This window comes from Oryzias latipes, chromosome 16 (genome assembly GCF_002234675.1).
Source record: "Oryzias latipes chromosome 16, ASM223467v1".
Lineage (NCBI taxonomy): Eukaryota > Metazoa > Chordata > Actinopteri > Beloniformes > Adrianichthyidae > Oryzias > Oryzias latipes.
In genome coordinates, this window is record NC_019874.2 from 16,167,524 (window position 1) to 16,181,388 (window position 13,865).

The window sequence follows — 13,865 nt, forward strand, 5'->3', positions numbered from 1 at the left end:
AGCAGTTATGAGTATTGATGAAGGAACAGAAAAAAAACAATAAATAGAGTAAGTTTCTTTTTTTTTCTGTTGCAAACCTAATATTATTTACTATCTGTTGATTTGTCAGGGTCTTTTTTTCTACACTTAATTGGATTTTTTTCTCTCATGTAGCATACTCACCCTATCTGTCTGTTTGTGGAGGGAGCCTGAGTGATGACGGAGCTGGACTGAGGAGAAGGCAGGGCTTGCTGGATAACTATGCTGGTGTCATGACTGGCCATCCGTGAGTGGGACTGCTGGTGCTGGCCTTGGCCTGCTTGGCCGTGCAGGGAGATGTTCTTTGAAGAGGAAAAGCAGAGTACTTATGGTTAGAAATCGGACTCCCTACTTAAAAATGCATTTGATTGGCCATCTGTTTTCAAACACCCAGCTTAAATAGGTATGAAGGAACAATGTTAATCACTATCTGCTAGGTTTTCTGTTTGCACTCAGGATGTAATTAGTGTCTAATAAGGACCAGGCTGTAACAACTTTTCATTTTGCTCTTTATTTAAAAAAAATAAAATGCTAACTAGAATCTCCTGAATCAATACAAATATTGCACGTCTTGAATTTTCTCTCTGTGCATGAAAAAGGCGAGAGCCAAACCATTTAAAATGAACAATATCCTCTTTGGAGTAAAGGTGTCACACTTCAGAAAGTTCATGCTCAAAAAAACCTAAATTCACCACAGTTAAAGGTGTCCCGCACCTTAAGTTCAGCTTCAAGAATAAGTTTTGTCACAAAATTTTATTTCACCAACTTTATTCTCTACAGTTTTGCAGTGCAGAGCTGTTTATCCAAACTGTCCGTTAGCTGAAGACTTTTTGCTGCCTCTTGCCTTTCTCTCCTACGGTGTCTTGCTCTGACTCGCCTCCTGATGACTTAGCAAAGCCTCCCATCCTGAACCACGTAGATCGGGTATAGGCGAGACATGGCTGACCCGACCTAGGGAAAGCTTCACAGCCGAACATCCCAGACAGCAGCTTAGCTGCAGCATGTACTGCACATCTTCCCCAGACATTAGATAAGCAGTCTGACTTGTGGTGACTCGGCTCTTGCTGCTTTGGCTAAAGAAGCTGTCTCATGGGTTTCAGGAAAGAAATGCGACTCCCTCGCTGAAATATGACTGGCGAGCTGATTATAGTCAAAGGTGAGGAACTTGATCTCCTCTACCTGTGTTAATGTTCCAAATCTCTATGTTGAGGGAAATCTTGTTTGCTGCTGTTACACAAATAAATGGGCATCACAAAGTTGGGACCTAATGCACAAAGATGTAAGTACAACTGAAGACAAAAAAAGTTTAAAAAAAACATGTGGTTTGGGTTTTTTTTAAGGAGAGAATAAAGTGTGGTCATGCAGAGCCTTAGTGTTTTTAATCTACTCAGAATTTTATCAGATCATAGCATGGGGACAGTTATTTATGACCGTGCTAATGATCGCATAAGATAAAGGTTCATAACCACTAAACCTAACCCCTGCGGGCAGCTGTGGTTTTCGGTTAGGTTGGTTTTTTACTTTTTTTTTTTTTCTAGCCTCATCCCATACTCCATTTTGATGTACCTGTTTGCTGTCCTCCTCTTCTTGGGCTTTGCAAAACTCCTGCTCAATGGAGCAGTCCAGCTCATTGAACAGTCCGACCTCCTCGCAGTTCTTCAAGAACCGTGTTGGTGTGGGAGTCTGGTCTGAAAGTAAAAGAAACGGTTCACAAGTGTGCTAACATGCCAGGCGCATTGTCTTTTTCAAGGAAAACTGAACATTTGACGATGGATATTAGAATTGTGTGTTTTAGGCTGAGCTAAATTTTAAGAAAAAATGAGGAACACCGTACAAGCAAATAAAAGTGAACAAGATTTAGTACAGAATTTCTACACACACCGTGGTGCAGCGGTGTGGAGGTCGACCTCTGATCAAAATATTGTAGGTTTCAGTCCAGCCTTGCCCCCCCATGTTTCGAAGTGTCCTTGTCAAGACACTGAACCCCACCTTGCCCACCACACCAGCGTGTGAATGTTTGTGTGAATAGGGGAATGAGTTTGTCATTGTAAAGCACTTTAGGCCTTCGAGCACGGTAGAAAGCGCTATACAAGTATACGCCATTTACCATATTCTTTCATATTTTTGTTTCTTTTTTTCTGTAATGTCAGTGAGAGGAAGACGATCCATTGTCAGCTATTTTGCTGACATGGTACAGATCCTCCCAAATGAGTGGGGGTCTCTTTTGTTGAGTTCAGCAGTGTTCAGCTTCACATTGAGGGGGGGGGGGGGGTGAAAACATATCAGATTTCAGACAAGGTGATTTTGGAATTATAGTCATTTAAATGCCAAAAGCACACTATGTGGTTTATTTTATTCAGACTATAAACTTTCCTACATGATAGATGCACTCTGATAAATAGCCTGTATTTGTTGACTAAATCACCCCCCTCCATTTAAAAAGGAAACACAAACAAAATCCGAAGGTAAAAAAAGTTTCAAATTTAAGGAAGCTGCCACATGTGCCTTAGCTGTAAACTTTGAGGAGTGTTTGGCCACATTTTTCCCCCTTTGTTCAGCATCTAATACAGAGATGTGGTCAGGGCTGTAACTCAAACAGGAGCTGCTAAAGACACCCGGCCTAGAAAACCTGATCCTGCAGTCCGCTCCGTAAATAATAAAGAGGACACATTCTGTGGTCCAGTCCAGACTTCAATGACTGGTGATTCAGGGAGGCTTCTAGGAATAGAAATCAATCAGTATGGATCAGTCTTGCATTGACACTTGACTCCAGATTGATTTCACTCTTCAATCTCACACTCCAGATACTGTAAACTACCGTCACCTCAAAAGACAGGAAAATGCAAATCACCTCTAGCGGACGAGGAGGAGAAATTTAATACAGCGTGAGGATTTGTCTGCGGTATGTCAGCATCCCATGCACTCTGCTGAGGAGTGCACACGCAGAGTTCTAACTGCACGAGCCGAGTGATTTACATTACAGCTTGTACAGGACATGCCATAAAGGTTTCTAATGACAGACGAGTGTGTCTGCAGATGAGTCACCTTGGCACACATCGGCAAACAAACCTGCCCCACTCCAGCACTGAATGGGTCTGTATTGATGCAGGCATAACTCACCTGATAACATGTTGTCATTCTTTATAGAAGGGAACTTAAGTGTCATCTCATGCTTGTGTCGATGTATCATCAGATGGTCCTCTGTGGGGAATCGCTGTTCCAATTTGAAAGAAACAACATAAACATTTTTACTGCATGAGCTAGACAGTAAACGTTTGTGAGAAAGCTGCTAAATATTAAATGAATCAAATTCTCACCCAAAAGGAAACTTAAAAAAAGTTCTTCTGGCTAAATTGTGTGTTGGGATTTTTTTGTACACATTCCTGTATCGTGCTATTTGTTAGACAAGCATTTCTACATATCTCTGCAGTTTTAATGAATATATTTGTCTCACCTGAGAGCATCCAGGAGCGTTACACACATAAGGCCTTTCCTGGTCTGAGTTCATCACTCTGGCCAGCGTTTCATAAAACTTAAAAAGAAAAGAAAAAGAAAACAGTTTTGACACATCAGATAGGAGAATGAAAAAAAAGGAATGCCTGATGTTTTGTGTTTACAAATGTCAAAATGACTTGTGTCATCCCATTATATATCATCTGAATCCTTTACTGCACCAGTGGGCTATGAACAAAAAACGATCTAGCTACAACAACGTATACTCTATCTATGCCATTTTCATTTGTAAGAGGACATAATATCTGAAGTTATTTAAAAATACTTTTTACAAACAAAATTAGTTTGTTGACACTACATACTTTAAAACTATACATTTTACATTTTAACCAATAGGTCACACTTTTTAGAAAACATCATTGGTGAGACACAACTAAAAGGTTTTCCACATTTATCCGGTTTAGAGAAAAATTATGTTTAAAGTAAACAAAGTATAAGTCTTTTCAAATACACTTCTTTGTGCAAAGTCAAAACAATAATGTAATGGTTGTGTAATTGCTGTCTGCTCAATTTAAAAAGAGCAAAGAAACATTGAAAAAATGAGATAAGATTACAATTATATTTATATTTCATAAGTCTCTGCTCAAAATTCCCATTATTTCAGATTTAGAAGTGAAACAGGAGATCAACGTGCACAAAGAAAACGAAAAGCACTTTAAGATAATAAATTACACAAAAGCAACTTAAAGGCTTCGAAGTGACAAAAAGAACATCCTAACCCTCTAATTCACTACCAAAACAGTTATGCACGGCATAAGAAATCACTCCTGCATGGCACATAGAAATAAGTCAAATACTGACTGTGGGGAAGAAAATGATAAACTTCTATAGAAAATGCATTACCTCAAGGATTATTGAATGAATGATTTATTAGGGCTTGTCAATAATTTTATCTCATTAATATTTGACATTTCAGTAATGAAACAATTTACCTAGAGAGAAATATTTACAGTAAAGTTTTAATTTTTTAGCATATTAGGAAAAAAATCACATTATTTACAAATACTGGTACTTTCTAAGTTGTATTTCTAGCAATAAATTGAGCAACTTTGATTTTCTTTTGTAATTAAACATTGCCGAGATAAAAGCCGACATAAATGCTTACTCAGTTTTGACTTAGTAGTCTAATTTTGGATTTTTTTTTTTATAAAATATTTTTCATTAATTAATTTGTGTCTGAAAGCAAAATGTATCCATATGCATTGCATGGAATTACTGAAAAAACATGTCTTAAAAAAGATGTATTGAGAAAAATTCATGTTATTTAGCAACTTTAGCAACTTTAATACAATTTGGACAATATATAGATTGTAGGCCCACCTGGGGCTCTGTGCTTTATAAATCACACGGTTAATTGGTCAAGTATGATGCTTCTGAAGAATGTTTCAAAATGAAAGCTGTACTGAAGCTGTCTTGTGGCTTTGTTTAAAAAAAATATTGATAATTTTACTTTAAAAAAAGTCATGAAGATTTCATTTGAGGGTTGTACATAATTAAAATAGGTTGAAAAAAATACAATTACCTACAAAAAAGCATTGATGAGAATTATTAATATTATCTCTGTATTATTTTGCAGTTATTTCACTTAGCATCTCACAGAGTGTCAAACATTAGAATAAAAAAAAAGTAATGGCAGACAGACAGTGCCACAGATATATATATATATATATATATTTTTTTTTCCTTTTCAAAATCCCTCCTTTATAATTTAAGACTCATTCCCAGAGCTGTGCTAGTGGCTGACAGCTAGACATTTCGTTATAGAACAATCAAGACAGAAACTGACCGGCACAAAAATCAAACATTGAATGTTTACTTCCTGGGTGCTTGGACCGATCAGACAATTACTTTGGATCTGACTAAAAGAGCTAACCCACCTGCAGGTGAACAGACTGATTTATTACACATGCCAATTTTGAAGCACTTTCTAAAGACAAAATAAAGGAAAGTTAGTGTGCCAAATACATGAAGCGACATCAATCTTTCTGAATCTTTCCTCTGTCTACCCTGCACAGCAAAGCTTTAGGCCCCTCTGAAACAACTTCAATTGAAAATTATGAAGAACTTAAAATGTATCTTTCCATCAGTAAGTTTTTAACCCCAGTAGACAATGTTTATGCTAGAGGTGATGACTAAAACAGCTACAATATTTATGGCACAAACTTTGCACCATAAAACTGCCATTATTTACACACCGTGCACACTACCTATTGCCAACAGAACAAAAGCACATCTGCATTTTTTGAGTATGACTACCGCATTGCATTATATACATGAATGTTGTGGTTTTTTGTGACTTTTTTCATGGTTACAGACTTATTCCGCAAGGTCAATCAAAACACTAGAATATTGTGTTATTCTAAGGAGCAGTGTTTTCCTAGCAAGCTGCAGAACAGAGTCTGGACAGGTTCTCCTCGTCAGGGAGTCAGGCCTCGTTTTTCTGCCCACAGAACCCTAAAAACCCTCACCTGGCCTCCTTTGACACAACAAACACAACCAAGTCCACGGATGCAAACTCCTGAACGCAAACTTAACACGGGATGAAAGCAAGCAAAACGAGCGCCATACTGCGACATACTGTCCATTATTCATGCCTTACATCAACATTTTTTCATGTAAATGTATTCATTTATTTATTTATTTTGATCTCAGATGTTTCACCTGGAGTGGTTTAGTCTTTACGGAGAGGAATAATACAGCTAACAAGAGAACGCTTTCGACGACATATAATAAAAAAAAAATCCACTACTTGCCTTTCCTTTCCTGTTTCTAAACTGGGACTGGATCATTTCAGCACATTTTGGTTGAGAATTTAAACCATATGATACATCAAACTCGTTTTGCAAACATCTCTGTGGGTTTTCCAACAGCTTTCACACTTCAGATTATCAGTATTGAACACCATTTCCTTGAAAAGGACACTTGGCCTGCATTTAATAGAGATGTTTTAGTTTAGCAGAGGAAGTTTGGTGACACTTTACATTAACTATGTCCTGATGTGAGAGAAAAGGGGAGGATTAGGGGTTTGATTCCAATAGAAAATGGGGGAGAATTCTCCAGGTAGACCACGTTAAAGGATTTTTTTTTTTTTGAACAATGTGGTGAGGAAAAAGAGGGACTGAAGTGCAAAGGCACACAGGGTTAAAGCAAGCGCAAACATGCAGAGCAATTCAAACCTCTGACTTCTCATAACCTAAGATTTGACAGCACAAGTTCAAGGCGGGATTGTGGCATTCCCTGAGGCAGGGAACTTGGCTCTCCCAGACAATGCTCGCCCTGAACTTGTGCTTCTCAGCTAAATGTGGGACAAAAACACTCCTGTGCTGCAAACTCCACTAGATTTCAATTCCCTTTCTGTCCCACAAAGGTCCAAGGCACAGAAAACCCTTACATCTGTGCTCATATAAAGCTGTAAAATATTTTGACTGTTGCAGAGGAAAAGGAAATAATCGGAAACATTATAAACTGTTGACTCTAATGGGCGCACTGGTGTTAAGACTTCTATAATTGTAGCCCCGTCTTAACACAATCACCACCAGAGAAACCTCCAGCATGAAACAAGCATCAGCAAATAAACTGTGCGGGGGTCAGATTTCCCTGCTGCAATCAGCCACTGGCCTCCAATCAAGCTTGTATAAAACAGAGAGTTTGCACCAATGGAACCAAACAGAAGCAGTAAGTTAATGTTGACACTGAGCAGAAACTTTAAGGCTTTACTTTTGATTGTTTGTATAATTATCAGTGTTAGAATGTTGGATGGGTATTTATTTTCTTCAGCAGGACGATCTCCCTGAACTTTTATGAAGTACAAACTGTCAGTGGATGACTCAGTAGGTAATTTCACTTACAATACAACTGAATGAACTGCAGCTTTTCAGCTTTTTAAACATTACTCCAATAGTACTTAACTGATAGGTTTTACAATAGATAGTTTATATGAAAAGATAGAAACTATTAGAGTTATTAAAAAAAGTATATATAGTTCTTTATTGTATCCAACTATTTTAAAGCTTATGACGCGGATGTCAAGCCAATGTAACTCAAATTATGGTAACTTTATAATTATTTTTTTTATTTATTTTTTTCTGCGACAGCGGGCCTGGTCAGCACAATCCAACTTAAAGTAACCTTCAACATCTCATCGGTTAATCAAGTCCCCTTATCGACAAGCCTGTAAAATGACGTCATGTTTCCCACACTGCTCCTTCAGACTAAAACAACCTATTTGTCGCAAATGTTAAGCTGGTTTTTCTTGACCGGCATGGCAGCAGACACGAGCGCGCGCAACCTTTTTTTTTTTTATCCCAGACGGTCATTGGGTGAAACGCAGCACGCAGGGGCCGGCATCGCGCATCCCGAGATGGGACAGGCGTGACAATCACGCATGGACCCGGTTCAGAAGCTAAATCCCATACTTGAAAGGGGAAATTACATTTAAAAAAAGAAAGAAAGAAAAAGAAAAAAAGAAAAGCAATTTGTTGCATCACGTTTTCGCCGTGCCTGGAGGTGGATTCCTGCAGGATTGTCCCCTCTGTTACCTGACAGACAGAGCGATCTGCAGCGCTCAACTTCAACAACATTCAACAGATAGAGCACCGAGGAGAGGAGACAAGCGTAACTCTGCCAACATCTCACATCTCTGTTTGCTAAAATCACTTTTAAATGCAACTAAAAACAAACAAAAAAAGCACCCCTAAGACAGCTGGAGCGACAAATAAAACAAGCTGTTGCATGACTAAAAGAGGGAGAAAAACACTGAGAAGAACCGCTGTGAACAAAGACAACGAACCTGCAGAGGCTCCTGCACGGTCCCCTGCATGCTGCCAAGGCGCTCAAACTTACCAAACAAACGTAGAAAACGAGAAGCAGCCTCGCAGCAGCAACCACGTTGGACTGAGCAAAGATTACAATACGATCTATTTAGAGAAACATAACGTCACCCATGGGTGACGTCACGTGGGATTCCTGAACTTCTAAATCATTGCGGTCCGCTGGTGGGCGGAGCGACAGGGGCGGGGGCTGCGCATTGGCACGCCCAAAGCATGGGTGGACTCAGCGCAGGGCCCGGAGTGGGTGTGGCGCCACCGCGCCGGATCACCTCTGCTGGATGTGACCAGCATGAAGGGTCCACAAGCGGAGCTGCTTCACCCTTTATATCAGCATTTAAATCCGTTCTATGAGCAAGAAAAAGGCATCTGATTTATTTTATATAAGTAGCTTCACACCAGCATAATAAAACAAAACAGCAACATTTCTTCTTAGTTTCATGGTAAAAATGTGATCCAAAGCAGTGGTTGATCAAAAGTGATCAGAAATAAAATGCAGTTCATATAGTTTAATACTCTCTTGTAGTTTCTTTTGTAATCAGAAAAAAAACTTTGAACATTTTACATTTACAAACATTCAGAATATTGCTTTTACTAAAGTTTCTTGCCTGGCTGAATTGCATTAAAGACTCTCATTGAGATGAATAATGTGTTCTTGTGGCTTTTTTGTCATGATAGAGGACATACGTAAAGAAAATTAAGATTAAAAATGGACTTCTGAGGGGTTTTTTTAACATCATGGTGAATCATGGAGCAGACAAAAAATCTTGGAGCAGTGATGTAGAAGCTACTACGGCAAGCCAAAAGCTCCCTGCTCTGCAGATGCACCTGTAGATGACTAGATCCATGTACATCTTGTTTCCTAGTCTGAGCTGGCGTCTGGCTCAAAATTGTATGACTGGATAGCTCCAATATTGATCCCCATTTTTGTTGCACCCTTAATGCTGTGTTGGGGGTGTGAGGGGCTGCAAGCTATAGCGCATAAACTGATGAGTGACAAGAAGTGAGGGCGGGCTTATCCTGTGCCAACAGTCCCATCCCCAACTCAAAGGCAAAATTCTGATGTACTGCTGCCACTCTGCAGAAACTATGTCCTAGAAAACAACTTTTTCAAATTTTGCCTAAAAATGGCATAATTATAAATAAAAGACCATGAATGCTTTAAAATTGATTAAAAAAATTATCGGGATGGGACTTAAATAACAAGTTTGCATTTACAGGTGCTAAGTCATATTCTACATTCTTGTGTCTAAACATGATTGTCTCTGATACTAGCTCCTTAGCTGCAGTGCATTGGGAGAAATTAAACAGCTCAAGAGCAAGACTTTAGTGTTGGAGCTCTGGCCCCCGTGGTGCCAACTGGCTGCTTGTAGTGAATCCATACTTGACTTTAGGGATTAATGACTCCTCACACGTTGAGAAATGTTTACCACTCGCCTGCGACAACTCTGCTAGACGCACTAAGAGCTCTGTCACCGAAACAATAACGCAGTCTGAAAAGCCCTAATAACTCAGAGCCTCTCCGCCACTGTCCTTTAACCAGAGCTTTAATCAACGTTTATGACATCCTTTTGTCTCTTTATTGCCAATATATTTCCCCAACCAATCCAAATATTACGCTGCCAGAGGAACAGACTGTTAAGCTTGGAAAGAACCGATGCAGTTTGGGTCAGTGACCCATACTAAAGCAGATGTGATCTATATTATACTAAACCTTTTTATGATTATGTCTTTGTGCAATGCTTTTTGTTAAGATCACCTTGGGAAGGTGAGAACCAGTGATGCTGTGCTGCAGCAGACCCACAAACTGAACAAAGAAACATGAAAAAGGCTCAAACAGAGGAGAACGGCAAAAGAAAACTGTTCACAGATTTCATTCACTGCTTCAGTTGTTCAAGCAATGTTGCTTTTCTGGTGGTTAGAGATAAGGAAATGTTGTGTGGTGAGTCAAACACCAAGATGGCTCAAACATTTTAAGTCAAACACCAGCGGTAAATGTAAAAGTTTTTTGTTAATCATATTTTTAATTGCTCGCAGATTGTCAAACACAATGTAAAGATGATAAAAATATTGGAATGTGAATATTTTTCATCACCCTGCCAGAATTGTAACCAAACCTTTAAAAGACAAAACTGTGGGATTAGTTGGCCTAAATTCAAAAACTCAAACATGATACAGTCTTTTCTAAAGGTAAAAAATAGGCACTATGGTTAAAACGTGCGATTCTTTTCCTAAAAAGTTTATGTTGTTATTGTTAGCTAACAGATAATTTAACCCACAATCATTCAAACTGTGGGATAAAGAACTGAATATCTCCAAAATAAGTGAATGAGATTATATAGTGAATTCAGTCAATTTGATTTGTGAATTGTCATAAATACATTAGAAGAGAATTATCCAGTGGGTTTATTTTGTTTCCACATATGAACAGCAAGTTTTAACTTCAAACAAGTTTCTCTATTAAGTCTGTGGATAAAATGCATTGACTTTTTTAATGTAAAAGCCCACAGTTTAAGATACAAATGAGCCAATACTAGTTCTGATTTAGTAAATTTTTTTTTTTCATATTTGATACTGAATTTTGTCCCAAGTCAAACGGTTGAAATTTTCCAATTGGTGCATTGTCCTTATAGCAACAGTAGTTCTATGCTCCCACAAAAGTAAAACATTAATGTGAGTAAAAATCCCAATTAAGCTCAATAAAGTAAGCCAGAAAGTAAACTTGCTTCCAAAATGGAAGAATACACAAACTATCAAAATCTATGTAGTCACAAAGGGGCCCCAAGTATGGATCCCCCTGCACCAGTCCCCAGCCCGGTTAAAAGACAGGTTTGTGTCAAGAAGGGCATCCGGCGTAAAAAATCTCTCCCAAACCACCTGTGGTGACGCCTGAACGGATAATCCGAAAAGTAATCTAACAAAGTTGCAGAATATTTCTTGTTAATTTCTGTAAAAAATACTTTTGTTGAAATATCAGGATATTTTCTAAAATTGAATTAACCTGAAAAAAATGTATTAATTTATATTTTTGCAGGATAAAAAATATCAGCTGCTGGAAGTAAAACAGCAGATCATGTTGTGGTCATATTTAATGTTTTTAATTTTAGGAGGATTAACATTTACAAAGGTCGGGACAAAACTTTTTTAAAGCTCCTTTTTTATTTTTTAATGACACCATCTGAGAAATGAGGAGCCAAGTTCCTGGAAGTTTGGGAAAGAACTGTTATTTTATTAGTGTCTGTGCTCAGACTGGGACTGTTTAACTGCCCTGTGTTTTCTCTGCAGTATTTTTCATTTCATAAATGTAACCAATGCTTTGAGATTTGAGCCAAATGGGCCCATTTAGCATTCTGGCTCTCCCACCAAAAGTACACTGGCTTCTCACGAAAAGACCTTTCTGTCAGGAAACCTGTTTCTCCATTGAGGATATAAATATCCTTTGTAGATTGCAAGGTGTTTATTCATTGGCAATATTGCATTAGACATATATGTCTAATGTATCAGATAAGAACCTACGTGATCACTATCCTCTTATTCTGGAGGATTTTGCATCTCTTGCTTCCAAAAATAATTTCAGATTTAGACCACCATACCGAACAACAGAACGGTTTCACGCTTTGTCTCAATAACGTTTTGGCCCGTAGAAACCCCAACATTCTGTGATGTTTATAAGGTTCAATCTTTGTGTTACAGCTCTTAAAGCTACATTTTAGGAACCATATTCTATTACTCTTCTAATACTCATTTTTTCAGCTTTTTAATCTTTCTTTAAAGACATGCAATATTGTAAACAATAAATTGTTCACAGTTCTCACAATTTTATGCACATTGCATAAAATGTGCATAAAATTGCATAAAATTGTAATTCATTAATTAAATTAAAAAATTTTAAAATTAAATTTAAATTAAGACACATTTTTCTAAAACTATTTTTCTTTTTGTTTTAAAGAATTTTTGAAAAAAAAGTCAGGACACTTTGCCTTTGTTTGATGTTCTTCAGACTGAAAAGTGTGCTTGACCACTTAGAATAAACAGTTGAAAGATGTTTCTTAAGTTTTTCTTTTACGTTCAACTTCACAATATTTATGACAAAATTTGTTGCCCAATTTTGAACTTTTTAACTTTTGGTTTGTTTTGAAACTGAGCTTAAAATGAGGTAATATGTATAAAATATAGTAATGCTGTCTCTATTAAAGACATTTTATTTAATTTGATTTGCACACTATGCATTCAATTCTTAAAGTTTTTACAGTTTCTCAACTTTCAACATGAATTGTTTAGAAGCGATCATTAGTATATTTTAGACATTGTGCCAAGTTGTGGTATAGTTTATTTCTCTCCAAATGTTTTAAATGTAGATTTTGTTGGCTTGATGTGACTTAAACACTCAAATGAATTGTTATTATAATTTGTTTCGACTTATCTTTCCAATACCGTATTTAAACTGCAGCTGACAAATTTTGGTTATTTTAATGTGCAAGTGTGGTCAAGTTTCTCACAGATTATTTGTTGAATAACAGTAAAGAACTTTATCCCCTGACTAACAGTGCCACTCTGTGGCCACCAGATGTAATTGGACCCCCCGTTGATGCGCTGTTGGAATGAAAAGGCAACCCTTCTTTCCAAATAATTAATACCGGAACATGCAATTAAAGCAAAAATTAAAAAAGGTTTTTATAGATAGAAAATACTATGTAAAAAATATGAAATGAGAAATGCAGTTTTACTGAAAAAGAAAATGTTAACTGTTTTAAATGTAATGACCTTTTCCCCCTATTCCTTACCATATAATTTAACACATAAAAGATTGGTTATTCATTGACAAGACTAAATTGTTTTTATATAATAAGACATGTCAAGGAACAACTGTACAACTTAATAAAAAACATGTGGAATATGCATACCAATGATAATTTTTTTTGAATGTTTCTTTCTATACATTGGCAATAAGCGCTTTACTTCCTAGAAAATAAAATATTAATCTTTTTTTTTAATGAATAGAGTGTACACTTACGTTAGCCAATATTTTATTCAAACTTGGAAATTTTACACTTTTGTTCACTATATCAATCAATTTTAAATTTGATTCCTGCAACTTTCAAAATAATTGGCATGGAGGAAAACAATTGCTTACATCATGAAAAAGCTCTGAAAAATTACATAGCAAAAAATCATTTTCTATTTTTATTTAACCTTTACTTTACCAGGATGATCAGTTGAGAACAGTTTCACTGATCCCCTTCAAAGTAGTTGATACAGTATGTAACATGATTAAAAGGAAGTTGAGGAGTTAAGAGTCTCTCAGAAGCAAAGATGAACAAAGGCTCTCGATCTATGAAAGAGCACACAAAAATAGTGCTGCATCGATAAACAATGTTTCTTAATATCATGTTTATTGTTTCTATGATCCCCATTAGCTGTGCTCAGCAGATTTCTACTGTGTGTAAGTGACAAACAAGGCAGAGGACCATTCTGAGATTCCCATGGTTTTGGGGCTTTTGCATTACT

At 37.2% G+C, this 13,865-nt stretch overlaps 1 protein-coding gene across 5 annotated transcripts in view; it reads right to left on the bottom strand.

Moving 5' to 3' along the window:
• creb5 (cAMP responsive element binding protein 5) overlaps window positions 1-8,484 on the bottom strand; it is a 36,425-nt gene extending 27,941 nt beyond the window's left edge. For 4 of the 5 annotated variants that reach the window (XR_910234.3, XR_002291964.2, XM_011485167.3 and 1 more), the window contains exons 1-5: window positions 8,321-8,419; window positions 3,473-3,550; window positions 3,139-3,232; window positions 1,585-1,706; window positions 163-320 (exon numbers count right to left, since the gene is read on the bottom strand). Coding sequence is in view for 3 of the 5 variants with exons in the window: in XM_011485167.3 (XP_011483469.1) it covers window positions 163-320; window positions 1,585-1,706; window positions 3,139-3,232; window positions 3,473-3,550; window positions 8,321-8,350 (482 nt within the window). In the remaining 2 variants the exon portion in view is untranslated. Of the gene's footprint in view, window positions 1-162; window positions 321-1,584; window positions 1,707-3,138; window positions 3,233-3,472; window positions 3,551-8,320 lie in introns of all 5 variants that reach the window. The other variant, XM_004077824.3, reaches the window with a different exon arrangement.
• Between the last annotated feature and the right edge of the window lie 5,381 nt (window positions 8,485-13,865).